At 39.6% G+C, this 15,718-nt stretch overlaps 1 protein-coding gene across 1 annotated transcript; it reads right to left on the bottom strand.

The window, feature by feature from the left end:
- Nucleotides 1–640: 640 nt before the first annotated feature.
- Nucleotides 641–14,527, bottom strand: cusr (Copper-only SOD repeat protein). The gene is made up of 10 exons (XM_034120437.1): nt 14,283–14,527; nt 8,345–10,427; nt 7,724–7,823; nt 5,907–5,984; nt 5,487–5,588; nt 4,678–4,810; nt 4,455–4,569; nt 3,534–3,670; nt 1,842–1,922; nt 641–1,115 (listed from the first exon to the last, which is right to left on the bottom strand). Exons 1-10 carry the CDS (start codon nt 14,320–14,322, stop codon nt 1,027–1,029), a joined length of 2,958 nt encoding a protein of 985 aa, XP_033976328.1. The 5' UTR covers nt 14,323–14,527; the 3' UTR covers nt 641–1,026.
- Nucleotides 14,528–15,718: the final 1,191 nt, after the last annotated feature.

Raw genomic sequence — 15,718 nt, forward strand, 5'->3', positions numbered from 1 at the left:
GCAGGGAGTGTTACACTTAACCACTGCACTTGAGTATAGAAACGCAACACTACTGGAAGATCCGCAACACGAACAAAATTGAGTAAGATATACATGTTATTACATCAAATAACACCATTAAATATGAGTTTTTTTGCTTTTTTGCTTCCTTGTTGTCTCTTGGTAGCCTACTTGTAGCATACAGAATTATTGTGTCTATTATACCCAAGCTAAATACAACGATATTGCCTACCTGCTATTCCCTGCATTAACAGAGCTTGATATGCCTCTTATGATAACTCAATTTGTCAAATCAAATCATACATAATGTATACAATGTAGATGTTGTGTATTTGGCCGATAAAGGTGATTCTGAACAGTTTTGTTATTTAATTGACTCATCTAATGACCATTTCAGTGTTGTCAATGTTGGGTTAAGGCTCATAGGCTACTCTTTGGTAAGTTTAAAGACCTCTGTTATGTCTTTTTGTATTTTTTTTAATTAATTTAAGGTTTTAAGTACCCCACATTCCCCTCAGTTGCAAATGTTAAGAAATAATAAGTTTTCAATAGATAGATTTGCATGCCCTGCTTGTGCTTATGTGCTCACACATTTATTCATGTCTTAGGTTGATGGGTCTAAACAAAGAAAAACAACTCATTGAAACATTATTGCATTTTATTTACAATTTTCCAAATATATACACAATATTTTGACATGAATATATGGATAATGCATAATTGAAGAAGAAAAAAGTCTGGATATCTGAAAATGTACCGCATTACCTCCCCCGATCAACAGTGAATAAAGAATGAGAGCTATTTGTTGCGTACACAATTATGTTTCTATAAGGGCTACACTGAACAGTTGGGGAAGTTGCCTTTAATGATTGCTACAAAAAGTAAGAAGTAGGTATTATTTGCTTGTTAATAAATCAGATGCCCATAGTACCATTTGGTGGGCTACACTTCATATTCACAGTTTTACAATATGTGGATCCATGTGGCCGTGCTGATGATACATGTTGTGGCAATTTCTCTGAGCTTTTAATAGACTGTAGAGGACATCAGGAAGGTGGCAGCCAACATCAAGCCCAGGAGAAAGCTTCCTGGCATCGACAGCGGACCTGCACTTCCTGAGGGCATCAAATCAGAGGTGCGAACAAGTTCATATGTATTCATTAACCGTTGTGGTTATTATAATCTTCAAAGGAGTGGAACTCAGTGGAAGGAGCAGATTACTCAGAGCCTAATCTACGTATCAAATAATTAAATCAATATTTGTTTGAGGTGATATTGATATCTTGAGACAAATGTGTTATTTCCGTACATAATAATGGCAGCCCACTGCTCCTAACACTAGGATGGGTCAAATGCAGAGAAACCGTTTCGTTACTAGTACCTGTAGCCTACTAAACATTCAGGTTATCCATTTACGTAGGTGTTTATGCTACTAGCTTTGTCTATTTGCTTTTGTAGATCTTTCCTAAATAAACCAAAAGATAACATTAGGTAGTGCCTGATTTGCATAGTTTTAAAGATAACATTCGATATTCCTTTGTGGTTCAGGAATATCCGAAATTCCCAATATAAAATGTAATAATTATATGTAGTATGTCAACAAAATAAAGGAAGCATCTTGAACCTGATTTATACAATGTTCATTTTTCGAGAAAGGATTGCAAATGTGCAAATATTTAAACATAACATTTCTTAAAACTAGGACAAGTTTCATGGTGTAAAATTCAACACAGGACTTCTAAATGTAGGTCTCCCTTAAATAAAAAACGAATTCACACTGTGTGTTCATTGTGTGCCTAAAGTCTATTTATAGCTATAATTACAGTATGGAGCTTACTTACTTGTGCACGAGTCAGACTCTTTGAACATGCCCATCTTCTCGCTGGTTTTGACAGATTTCAGAAGTTCTGCGCTGACATCTCCTTAAATTAGAGACAACATGGCAATGCTTAATTACACACAGACATTATAATTACGTTAGTCGAGTGTGAGGCAGTTATGGACTTGCTTTTCCTTCGCTAAGTCAGATAATAATACATCTAAAATGCTGCAGTGCATTTCGAATGTTTCAGAAATAACAAATTACATAGCAAGTTTTTAAGAAGGTTTGATCGTTTTGCACATACTTTTTTGCTTCAGGCAGGGATAAAGTGCTGTTAATTTTATTTATTTATTTTCCTACTGTACCAAGCAAAAAAATATGATCTTTTTCACACATTCTCATCTGCATGCTGTCTGAAAACGTTCCGTTGTGCATCTCTCTGCTGTTTTGAACTCCACAATAGTAAACTCTTCACCTGGTGGGAGACTTGTGAGGGCATAAATGCGTGTCCTGTGCTATACTGTGTGAAACCCCCGTACAGACTCTTCTCTGTTCCCCCCTGAGACAGAGGAAGGGACAAAAATGAGACACACAGACACTCAACTCCAGCATCAGGTTACTGAGCAATCTTTCAGGTTTCCTGAAGATTTTTCAATGCCCGTAATTGTTCATTGTCCTGATGACCACAGCCTGGGCACACAGCTTGCCCCACATTGGTCCTACAAGTCTGAAGCAGCTGAAGTGTTTACAGGCTTACATGCTGCACACAGTCTGAAAGATTGAGATTATACCAAACACACAAGGAGCTTTGTGTGTTTGTGAATGCAGTCCTGGCTCAAAGGTGCCAAACCTTCTTTGCTAAATCAGCTCCTATGCTATTTTGTTTGTCATTTTCCCAAGTCCTCTTTTGAGTTTTGTTTATTGACTCAATAATTATAATGGCATTTTGAGAACAAAAAATAATGAGGTGCCAAGTTTCACGAAAACGAGTCATCGTCTCATCATCGTCTTCTAGAGAAACAATCTTTTTGATCTCATGTTATGTCTTTGGAAGCGATCTGATACCTACTCGACACATTTTGCTGCTTGGCCAGAAGCCCATTTCTTCACTTTCTTTTTCCCTGTGTCTTATTACACCTTACTCATAGCATCAGGCAGTATAATGTCATGCAAACAATAAGATCAGGGTGTGGGTTAAAAGATTAAGGACCTAATGGCATGTGACATAACTCGTTACTTAGACAAATGAATTTATTTTTAGCATTAATGTCTCCTGCATGGTTTATTTGGACAACAACAGTCAGCATCAATAAGTCTGCTCATTCAAATGCCCTAACCCCATCACAGGACATTTCTTGGAGAGGTGAGATGAGGCAATAGTCATCACTTCACCAAAGTTTTGTAACCTACTACTTAAATATTATTGTTGCAGAAGTGTATTGGATCATATTATTAGAGTCCACCAAACTAACTTATTAAAGCTAGTGGTGTCTGTTAAGTATTTGAATCGCATGGTCAATGGCTAAAGAATTGAGTCTTGATTTTGAATAGATCTTCCGTGTAAAAACGAGGAAGAGTATCAAATATTCCTTCACTCGCTTCCTCAAATCACCTTTACTCATGTTTCTGTTTTTTGTGAAAGCTAATAATTCTCTTATCTTGTAAAATGAGACATACTGTTGTGTATAAAGTGGAAGGGTTTCTGCCTTACCGGACACCATGTAGTTGACTTGGCTGCACTTTCCCTCAGCTGAAGATGGGTTAGAAGAAGCTGAAGAACTGGGCAGGATGGTGACTCTCGCTGTCTCCAACCCCAGGACATCTGCCACCCTGCTACGGAAGTCATATCTAGGCAAAAATTTATTAGATATCGAGTTTGTAGTACAAAATAAATCGAATAATAAACAATAGATACTAGCTAATAAACCATTTCCAGTGCATTTTATAAATGTTGTTTATTTCAGATGCATAATGTCCTTATATCATATTTGATCAGCCTCGCTTTTAAAAAATAAAATGTGCTACTCAGATGCTTGATGACCCTCTAGTCTCAAAAATAATATTTTGGATTGTATTATGTTGTTGCACTTACGTATTAAATATTAGAATATACGACAGCTAAATAGATTAACAAAACTGAGACTCAAAACGCTCAAAAAACGATCTTTCTATCTTTTTCTGTTTCACTATTCATGCGTGTGCTGTATATTTGAAGTCCCAATTAAAATGATGTTTTATGTTCTGTCATAGGCCTATTAGAAATTCACCAATTACGGATATATGGTGCACTGAAGACCATTTTATTCTGTATGCATAGAACAGTTATCGTCCAAAGTAGGCAAGAAAATGGTACTTGTTCTGTAACTAATAATATTGTTCTTCACCTAAAGGTATACACTGCAAAAGTGAATCAAATAAGATGTAAATGAGAAGAAATTAAAATTATTTTACTCCATGTACTGTGCGAATTGCTCTTGTTTAAATTGCTCAGCAGGTATTTACAACACTTGTGTAGAATTTGTTCCCTGATCATCCAACCCTGTTTGTTCTCTCCGGCACGCTTGCCAAGAGATTGAAGATACAATTCACGAGAAAGGTTGATAACCATCAGTGCAGTTTTTATTTCACTCACCTGCTGAATTGAGTCACTGTGGGAAAGATCTGCTCTGCTGAAGGGGATTCTGGGAGGATGTCTGCACATGCAATGATACTGTTTCCGTCCTTCAGCACTACAGATCTGTAGACCACTGCAAACACAGTTAAACATGAACTTTAACAACAACGTTTTTTGGAAATCTTCAATTCTAGCTCCTGCTAAATACACTGTTGGGGGTAAAACTGCGTCACTTTGGCACCTGTGTCGTCTCCAGAGAGCTGGATGATGCTGTCAGTGAACAGCTGTCCCTCACTCAGGCTGACCCGGCCTTGTCTCGCTGACACCTCTCCCACCACACAGCTCAGAGGGTTCAAAAGGGAACAGCTGGAGCTCTGAAGGGGGAATAGAAAATGGGAAGTGAATTACATGTTAACCACAAGAGCACAATGTTCATGTTTTATTGTTAGAGAAAGAAACCCACAAGAAACAACCTTCTTCTCTGCACTGGTGGAAATCTTTGTCTCATTGTTCATAGTTAAGGACTTACAACTAATGCTCAATTAAAGCAAATACAAATGCCTTTGTAACTTCTTCATGCTTTAACTTCTAAAAGACACATTTGCAGTGGAAATGTTCAAATCTCATATATCCTTATAGCTCTTCGGAAAAAGATATCCAATTAAAAAAGGCCTGCTCAAGAAGTTATATCTACTGTAATTTAAAGACTAATCTGACAAATCCAGAAATATTCTTCCATGCCATTACCAGACACTAAGTTTGACTCCTTGTTTTTCATGCTGTAATAGACTACCTCATGATCATTCAATAAAAAATGATGATGGAATTTGATGAATGGTGTCTTCATTAAGTCAGTAATGTTATCCACATTTTTTTGTATCTTTGAAGAGGTGATAAGGAGGAGTTTCTAGAGTCTATCGAGGACAAAGCTTTGTTCAAGATAATCAGAGCAAAATCTGCAGATTCAATACTTTAAATACCAACATATCAGCTAACAGCTCTGCATTCAATCACTTCATAAAGTTTGAAAATGATAGGGGCTGACCTCACCTTGGATGTCATGTTGAAGGGATTGAACGTGTCTCCCGTACTGCTACACCGCCTGGTGTTGCCGGCTCGGTTGCTTGAGATTAACAGGTCGACCACATTCGTCTGCAAGGAAGGGGGGTCAAATACAACAAGTGAGTGTGTGTTCCTATTGTTTTTTTACCGTACTGTCGATATATCCCATAAATACAGTGAAAAACATACAATAACAGTAATTGTCACATGATTCAGACATATATTAATTATATCTTTCTAATCCTGGTGCTTTCAATACAAGGAAATGTACTTACTGGAAAATAATGAATACCTTTAATTTCTGCATTTCAAAATGTATCAAACCTCATTGTCACTAATGCACAGGCCTTTTAGATTTACAGTGTGCCCCCTTAATGTCCAAGTGAAGATTCATGCCTCTGTACTCACATTTGGTATGTTCGATGACTGAAGGTTCACCTCCAGCTTTATATCACTGCTACTCCCATCAGGAAACACCTGCTGGCGCTGAGAGACGGGAAAATGTCCAATATTAACAGACAGTTAGAGAGACTGAATTGTTCAAGGTCATACTATCATAGCAAATAGTTTAACCAGAACTGGGTGCTTGTTTTACTGAAATATAAGGGCAGACACAAGTGTGAATTCATTATTGAGACTCTCTGTTATCTGCCTGAGTAAATCTTGCAGATGACAATGTTTATTCCCCAGATTATCCCTTATAATAAAGCATTTTGGAGACAAAAGCTCTTAGACATAGTGCAGCACTCAGCATGGGGCCTCTGGAGGGCCGCTGACAGAGACAGCTGTTTTCTTGGGGAGCTTCCTTGTTCAGGGCGTCTGTATGTTTCACAACCCATTGCATTTCTGTCTGTAGTTCTATGTTAAGCTAGTAATCTCGTCTCTTCTTCCCATGTCCCCTTGTTGCAACCACGTGCATAATGAATTCACGGTCTGTCCAGGGAAGCAGAAAATACTCTGTCATGTTTTTGTGGCAGCTTGGCTCTTAAAGAGAGAAAAGCCTTGCATGTGCTCTGTGGCTATCAGAGGAATAGCAATGGATTCTGAATCTTAGAATGTGCATTTAGAAAAATCACAACTTATTTTATGGAGATGGGCTGGTTGATTATTACTGGAACTCATTACACCGTTTTTTTAAAGAATATTAACTTTATTAATTGAGGAAAGACTTTCACCATCCTTATCACAATGTACATTTAATCTGTTTGTCATCTTGCAATACACTTATTTATCTAAATAGTTATCACCGCAATAAACAATAATTAAATTCATCTTACTGAACAATATTTAATTTTAGATTCTGTTCTTGTATATATAATATTATATTTACATGTATATAGACTTCTTGCACTATGTTTTATTTGTATTTTTACATTTGATTATTTAACTATGTTGCATCAGTGGAGGAGCTCGGGTCATAAGATTTTCATTGCCATTTCTACACTGTAGCTTATGTGCATATGACATTAAAACCTTTGAATCTTCAAAATGTACTGTTGAAAATAATATAGTAAAAAATACAGTGTTTCTTATCCTAATTATGCAAGGTGATGTATTTTATTCTTTCTCATATATTTATTTTTAATATAACAACCTTGTTTTTTCCCACGTGTATCAAATATGTTTTGACATTTTGCACTTTGGCTAAGTTTAGCAACCTGAACTTGGGCAACAAATAATCAGGCAACTATTGTAAAGATTACTTAAATAACTGTGGTTGGAGCAACCCACACATAAATGCAATCTCTGAAAAGACATATGGGAAATAAGAAAGGCTGTCTTTCATAAACGGGAACTCTACTTCAAAGTTGGTTTTGGGGTCATGGTGAGTACAATTGCAAATGTGAGAAAGTTGTATAAAGCTGTCAGTTTGGTCAGGCTGTGTTATCTCCCCTAATGTCTACCTAAACTTGCCACTCAAAGATCATTAGCCGAACTGTCAGTCATGTTGCATTGTGGGTAATGTAAGAGATAGCCTTTGATAAGAAAGAAGAATGTGTTCATTAAAAAAAACGACATTTCAAAATGTGATGTTTGTATAACTGGGAGATAAAGTAAAGTGTACTTAGTATTTACAGTATAGGACATTTATTTATACTAAGTGTGTATTTGACAAAGAAAAGATGGATAGGCTGATTACTTTTTGTAAATTAAACTTCATATGACAGTATTTGGCATTTAGTAAAAAATAATTTGTCTTGCAAAAGGATGTTGTTGGTTCTTACGATTTTGACTGTCCCATCCACTGAACCACTGAAAACAGCCTTAGCAATGACCCATTGTCCATCTGTATCTCTGTCAGCTGAGATGTCAGCACACCGCATTCTGTCCAGAAAACAAACACATGCAAAGTATAACACAATATGAGAAACCACATCCACATCTTGCTGTGTACTTTGAGAATGTTCTGCTAAGCAATGTTTTGTTGAGTCAATCTCAATGAATAAAGGGGATTATGTTTTATAATACAAAACATGAGGAGGATATGACTCAATGTCTATGACATCCTACACCTGTAATTGGCCTCAATAGACTGTCCAAGTCTGACACTGTGCCAGAGGGCCACTCAGGGTGGTGGAGCTGCAAAACCACAGATGACTACTGCAATTTTACAGCTGCTAGAATTGTTCCTGTTTTCTGTTTGCTGTATCTGTATCTAAATACACATGGAAGGAAATGAGTCAGTGGCTAGAGTAGTTACAGTGGCCTCTTCTTCAGATACAGGAACCTGCTCTCATCCTCCTATGTGAATTATTTTCACATTTGCTTTTCTCTTACATCTTAATCTTCTGTTGATTTCTTTCTCTCTAAAAATTCAAGCACATGAAATGCATACAGGTTCTTACCTTGATCCGTTCGAGTAGTGAATCACGAGTGACCTTCCGTCTATGCTGTAGGGACCAGTTAATGGCAGGTCAGGGTCATTGTACACAGCCTGAACCTCGTTGAGGTCATGTAGAGTCCCAAATTTCCCGCCAATGTCCCCAAGCTCATATTGGTCCACTGTGCCATTTCCAGGTGGGGGGCTGTCTGATATGTTCCAGGCTAACGGGTTGTAGTGACCCAGGATGTTTGCTCCGGAGCAGGGTGAGGCACTGCCAGGTTTGACGGGCAGTATGTGAACATGGTAGCCCCCAGCCACAGAGTTCAGGTTAATCAGGGTGACATTTACAGTCGTTGGGCCTTGTGGGACAGCCTGGGAGAATCTGACCTGTCCGCCGGGGAGCTGGGAGCCAAACCAACTTCCTAAACTAGCTTTGGGGACTCGCACCTTTGTGACATTGGCACAGGCAATCCTTGGGCCGCCTTTTTCTTCTTGATGGATGACCACAGAGCGACCAATAATGCCTGTCTCGGACAACCAGGAAGTCACATCAGTGAAAAAGCGTTTTGCTTCCACTACGCCCACTTTGGTACCGAGGTTGAGGGTGCTGTGTTTGCTGGAGAGGTCTCCCACCTCGCAGGACAGGGGCCTGGAAGGGCCACAGTGGAGGCCATAGCTGCTGTCTCCTACATTAGAGTTGAAGGGGTTCCAGTGTCCTCCTGTTGTGCTGCAGCGTCTACTATCGTCATCTCTCTCTGAGCTGATGGGGTATATGTGAACATGCCAGTTGTGGTTTTTGGTTGGTGTTGTTGAGGGATTTCCATATGACAGATCTATGAAGATGGAAACGTCAGACAGAGGGTTGTTTGCCAGCTGGGCGAACCAGATCTCACCAACCACAGGGCTCTGAAATATGGCTCTGGCTACGCTAACTTCACCGGGATAGCTGATGCTGGCACAAACATACCTGGCACCATCTGGTTGGTGAATCACAACCGAGCGACCTATAATGCTGTTACCTCCAAACAGAGGGAGGCTGAAGTCTGTGAACATCATGTCCACCTCGTTTCTACCTTCAAGGGACAAATGCTTGGAGCTGAGATCACCAATTTCATACATGTCGTGAGTTGAACCTGGCCCGTTGGGGTATGTTGGGTCATTTGTGTTGACACCGAATGGATTCCAGTGGCCACCCACAGCAGCATTTGAACACCGGCTTGATGAAGGCGACCTGACTGACGGAAGAGGAAAATGGTGGACGTGGAAAGGGCCGACTTTGCTCCGCAAGTTGGTCAGGTTCACCCTCAACTCCGTCACATCAAAAGGGGAAGCCTGACGGAACATAAAATATCCCTTGATGCCTCTCATGTTCATTACAGCGCTCACTTGTTTCTCCGGCACAATATAAATCTGAGCACACATGTAAGTTGACCCCATGCGGATGAGAAGAAAGCGATTGTTGATGTTGAAGCTGGTCACGTCCAGACGGGATTTCTCAGGTGTTAAAGGGGTTCCGACTTTAACGTCACCCATCATGATCAAAGCTGAGGGATCTAAGCTTCCAAGAAGAGCTTTACAGCTTGTGGCAGTGCTGGTTGATCCATAGAGAGTTACGTTGGTTTGAGAGGCATTGACTTGACCGGTGGTAACTAGGTCTGCAAGCACCCTGGGGTTGGCCAGTCCTTTGTTAACGCGCATGTAAACATTACCAGCGATTGTTCCTGTGAACCTGGCCTGATAAGTCGCGTCTGTTTGACTTTGACTTAAAACAGTACACACTTTATTGCCGTCGCATGTCTGAAAAGTCAGCGAGAAGTCATCCAGGTTTGACATTTGTTCGAAGAGGAGGGACACGTTGACTGTGGGGTCTGAGGAAGGATCTGTTGTGAAGGTGAAAACGCTAGAGCCGATATTTGCTTCAGAACAGGGCTGAGCATAATGGCCATACATGACGGGGAACTGGCTGAGGGAAAAGTTAAGTGAACCACAGGATCCAGTGCCAGACACGTTGACAGTGGCCATCTGGGAGGTGGAGTTAAAGTGCACCTGCCCTGTGACTCCTTCCATGTTCACAGGCGCCAGAAAGTGATCACAGGAAAAGGTATCTGAAAAGGCAAGGCAAGTTTATTTATAGAGCACATTTCAGCACAAGGCATTTCGAAGTACTTTACAAAAATGTAAGAAACAGTAAAATGATTCAGATAAAGTGCAACAGCAACAGATTATTAGGTAGGTAAGTTTGAGAAACCGGCTCGAGATACACTTTTTGTTATATTCCATGGAATGCTCTTAACATCCCGATAGCAATGAATATCTTAAGTGCTTTGACAAAAAATCCATTAAAAAATGTCATCTGTGGAAGCCGTAGTACTGTAAAAAGTACGACCAATCATTTTAGCCGGCCTAGCTAAAATAACTGGATGGCCTACCTGCCTGTCAGCCTTCCATCAGTGCACAAACGTATCTCGTGCCCTCATTGGTCATGTGCGCGTTCGTGTGTGTTGGAGGAGGGGCTCTGTAAGGAAGTGGCAGATTTTTTCCGGCTGTGTATTTTCAAATTCTAGCGATCTCGAGCCGGTTTCTCCAAAATGACCTACCCCACCTTTAAATGACATTTAAAAAAGTAATTAAAAAGCCAAGATAATTAAAATAAAACAAGCTAAAAAAAAGAAAGAAAGGCTGGTAGAAAATACAAGAATACAAGTTACAGTACAGTTTAAGATAGTTATAGTTAATAGTTATAAGTCGTCAGCCTTGAATTAAAAATACTGAAAGTTGACAAAAATTCTGCCCTGTAAGGGAGCAGGAATTAAAAAATAAATGGATGAACAATTGGGGGAGATGATAGTATTTTGGGTTCCTACACTTGTTAATGCACAACTACCATCAATGAACAAAACAGATATTAGATGATCCTGCAAAACCCTAAATCTACGTTTTGGAATTTTGTTATCATTGTTTAAATATTGGTCCTATAGTGCATGTAGTACATTAGTACGGTGGCCCGGAAGTGCAAGACACCACAGCATTTCACAAAACACTACAGCATTTCAGAAAACACAACAGCATTTCAGAAAACGCCGCAGCATTTCACAAAACGCCGCAGCATTTCAGAAAACACAACAGCATTTCACATTGGACGGAAAGGGTATTCCTTTAGGGAGAACACTTCTTGTTTGTGATTGGACAGAGCCAGCCAGAGAAGCACTGCTGTGATTGGTTGTTTTTGCTGCCAGTCAAGAAATGACGCTTCGTGATTGGTCAGCACCCGACAGCGCAACATGTCCCAACACATCAACCGTTAGCTGTTAGCACACACTCAGAGCTCACAGCTCCTCATATCTGTTCAGAAACTGGACAAAAGTTAAACAAGTACAAACCACAGACTGTCTATGTCATGGCGAATACAGTCGCTGCTTTATTTATGTCTGTATGACGCTGTTGTGAGTGTGGACGGAGCAGCTACAGGTTAGTTCAGCCTGATCGATCCGATTCCATTCAGAAAACACGCATTTTAAAAGCTTTTTGCCTGCCGTCTTGTCTGCAGACTTGTCAAAGCATTAATTCATGGTTTTTACTAACCGGTATCAGTATGTAGTTACTTCGGCATCACTTTGAAACGTGTATTACAATTAAATCACGGTCAATATGTTCATTTTGTTGTAGTTGGTATCTCCCATAGGATTTACATGGAGATACGCCCCGCCCCGCCCCCTCTCCAGCGCGTCTTGTTTGAATGACAGGAGCAAACACATCTGACAGCCGCGGTGAAACTCGAGTGATTAGAGCGATGCGAATATTGGGTAGTCTACCATAGTATTTACATGGAGATAAGCCCCTTAAAAACCATGAATTAATAAAGCATTAATTCATGGTTTTTTCGCATCGCTCTAATAGCTGCTCCGTCCACACTCACAACTGTAAGGAATGCGTGGAAAGGGTAGGACCCAAATGCAGACTACCAAAACAAAGTAACAAGGTCTAGAAACAAGAACGAGCTTTATTCCAAAAGCTGAAAACTAGCATGGCATGAAACACATAGGTTCTACAGAAACTGACCGTGACCAACATGGAGGAAGACAGGAAAAACCAACAATGAACCGACAAGGCACACAGGGGAAGACAAGACTAAATACAGAGAGGGGTAATCACAAGACGAGACACAGCTGGGGTAAGGGAGGCAGAAACACAAGGGCAACAGGTGAACACAATCAAACAATCAGACACACCAGGGAAACTAAGACAGGAAGGCAAACACAGAAGACACAAGGAGGAAAACATTTCAAAACAAAACAGGAAACCAGAGACAGAAAAAGACAAGACAAAACACAACACAGACAGATCGTGACAACAACAGCGTCATACAGACATAAATTAAGCAGTGACTGTATTCGCCATGACATAGACAGTCTGTGGTTTGTACTTGTTTAACTTTTGTCCAGTTTCTGAACAGATATGAGGAACTGTGAGCTCTGAGTGTGTGCTAACAGCTAACGGTTGATGTGTTGGGACATGTTGCGCTGTCGGGTGCTGACCAATCACGAAGCGTCATTTCTTGACTGGCAGCAAAAACAACCAATCACAGCAGTGCTTCTATGGCTGGCTCTGTCCAATCACAAACAAGAAGTGTTCTCCCTAAAGGAATACCCTTTCCGTCCAATGTGAAATGTTGTGGCGTTTTGTGAAATGCTGCGGCGTTTTGTGAAATGCTGTTGTGTTTTGTGAAATGCTGTTGTGTTTTCTGAAATGGTGTAGCGTTTTCTGAAATGCTGTAGTGTTTTCTGAAATGCTGTTGTGTTTTCTGAAATGCTGTGGTGTCTTGCACTTCCGGGCCACCGTACATTAGACTTCTAAAATGGTTTAGTTAAAGCCTGGGATTCTCATCATCGATGAAGACTTTCAACATTTCCAAAAAATCCCTTCAGACATGTTTCAAGACACACATATCCTCATACAAATGAGAAAATAAGTAATTACCTTTGAATCCTGAAATAAATATACGACGTCAGAGAGCGTCAGCAATGGACCCACATTGTGAAAAGGTATGAATGCATGTATTCCTGAATCAAGGCAATATTAAAACCTGTTTACTTGTATTGAAGCATTGAAGTCTATTTTCTTCGATGTCATTGTTTTACATGGCGGCACACCAAAGGGTTTTCAGACAATTAGAATTACATAATTTACTATTCCTAAAAAATCTTCCCCTTTTATTTATTAAATGCATGATTGGCTAAAATTGAACAATTATGTTATCAGGCAAGATACTACAGTATTAGTTTACTGTTTGAAACATGTTCCTGTAAAATCATGTTGCCTTGGTGTTGACTTGATAGCCACCAAAATAGTGGAAATATTGTCAGGTAGCATGCAAATGTTAGTTTCCATTCTCATTTCATTGTTATATATAGCAGCCACTTTCATTTCTTTATTTCTTCTGCCTGTATGCCCTTTGAAATTAGGCTTAATAGCTGAAATGCTACTTTCACAATTTGACTATACAGTCTAGGTCTAAAATGATTGTCATTATCCCTATTTGGATTACCCTTTGAATTATACTACAATAAATTAAAAGGACAATATAATGTAGATCTTCAGTGGAGTGCAAATCAAACCATTTGACTCCTATCTGAAATGAGGTATTGGCCTTTCACTGATATGTTAGCCTTATACTGTACATCAACAACAGGTTAAGCATTAAGATTAATCTTTGGTCAGCGGGTAACTGAGATTCTCAAAGTGTTATTGTTAGCTGTGGAACAGCATGCAAAAACAACATCTACCAGAGCAAAAACACAGATCAGTGAATGACCATCTGTTGGCAGAAAACCTGCACACTCTTTCCCTTCATGCCACTAGTTATAAACCCCCTGTAATAAACATACAACTGTTGGAAACATAAATCATTCATGAGGTCTGTGCAAATTGCAAAGGTCAAAGTTTGGAAAAACTATACTCACCAAGTAAAGCAAGCAGCAGGGCAGCTGTCAGTAGGCACATGATGGCAGATGTGATGTAAACACAGCAAAAAAAAGCTATTTAGGATTAAAGAACAAAACTTCCCTTAAGTCATGCAAATCTGCCTTACAGGTGTTGACAAGAAGAAAAAAACAGCTCAGCTACAACTAAACAAGTTCAATGACAGCTGCGTGATTGAGTGTGTGTGCCCAAGTGCACTCTCCAAGAACGTGTCAAGTGTAACTGGCTTTTTCAAAGTGTGCAGCCTCCGTAGTGCTGCTTTTCACCAGCAGTCTGTCTGTGTCAGCCTGTGATTGGTCAATAGGAAGACAGTGTCTCATGTATGGAGGTAGGGGAGGGATGAAGACTATTTGGCAACCTGGATGGGCGAAGTAGCCCGCAAAAGTGACCCAATCCTCTATGGTTGGTAGAAGGCTTTATTCTTTGTAGAATAAGATTACACTTTAAGACTTAATACTGTACAGTATGCTAATTGCCGACATTTGTTTCTAAAAACAGAAACACACTGATGACAATGAACAGCACCAATCTAGTCCAACGAATACAACCAATATATCAAAAATATGTAATACAAATGAATAAATACAAATAAAAAGTATTAAAATAAATATACTGACTTACAAAATAGAACAGTAGCAGATGAATACAAGTTCAAATTATAGAGTCAAATTCATGTAATTGCAGGTGTTCAACATGTATTTAGCCTTTTGTAAATACTTGAGCTATTTAAGCAAAACAAAGTGAATGGTTTTGTCAAGTTCAAGACACATGCACATGTATCACTGCTCTTTGTGGGGAAAAAAAAGATCAAGTTTATATTCTCAGTTTTGTGTTTTTTCCATCAGGTTGATCCACTCTTTCCTTTCCATTTGTACCACCTTGGTTCCTCTTTCTTCTGCCAGAATGTGCTTCAGCTGTCCTTGTGACAGGGTTGAGGGGAAGAAAAAGAGGAGAGAAAATTGTAACTTGTTCTAAGAATAGCCCCCCATCATTGTGGGCTATTTGGGGATGGCCACACAGATATTTACACACATTGGAGGACCTGTGAAGTGGGACAGGTCCTTCATTTGGCCTTTTTTTGTATCACTGATTGCAGCAGAAGATGGAATGGTGATCATGTACACACAGGCTTACTATTTGCACACAAACAGGCAGAGTTCTCGTATGACTGTGGCAAATGGAAACAGAGCAACAACGTTTAAAGTTTAATCTACCCAGTGCCTTCAGCTGTAATTTAGTTTTAGTAAAAAGTTAAATATTTCCTTCCAAAATGAAGTGAGGTATACGTTTAGTTTAGCATGTGTAGATAGTTTCCATATGTCCTGCACACACAGGACAAATGTTCCTCAGAGTCACGAGGAACAGAAGAGCAGCAAAACTCTCCAAACACTTGGCCTTGTTAACCTTAATTGAGGTT

Source organism: Trematomus bernacchii, unplaced genomic scaffold, assembly GCF_902827165.1.
Source record: "Trematomus bernacchii unplaced genomic scaffold, fTreBer1.1, whole genome shotgun sequence".
Lineage (NCBI taxonomy): Eukaryota > Metazoa > Chordata > Actinopteri > Perciformes > Nototheniidae > Trematomus > Trematomus bernacchii.

Bases quoted from the DNA above. Each gene is read 5' to 3' on its own strand.
- cusr (XM_034120437.1), bottom strand. From the start codon at position 14,322: ATGTGCCTACTGACAGCTGCCCTGCTGCTTGCTTTACTTG. The intron at 5,589-5,906 runs GTGAGTACAGAG...CCTTCCTTGCAG, and splicing joins AGTCATCGAACATACCAAAT to ACGAATGTGGTCGACCTGTT. The intron at 1,923-3,533 runs GTAAGGCAGAAA...CTCTAATTTAAG, and splicing joins AGTCAACTACATGGTGTCCG to GAGATGTCAGCGCAGAACTT.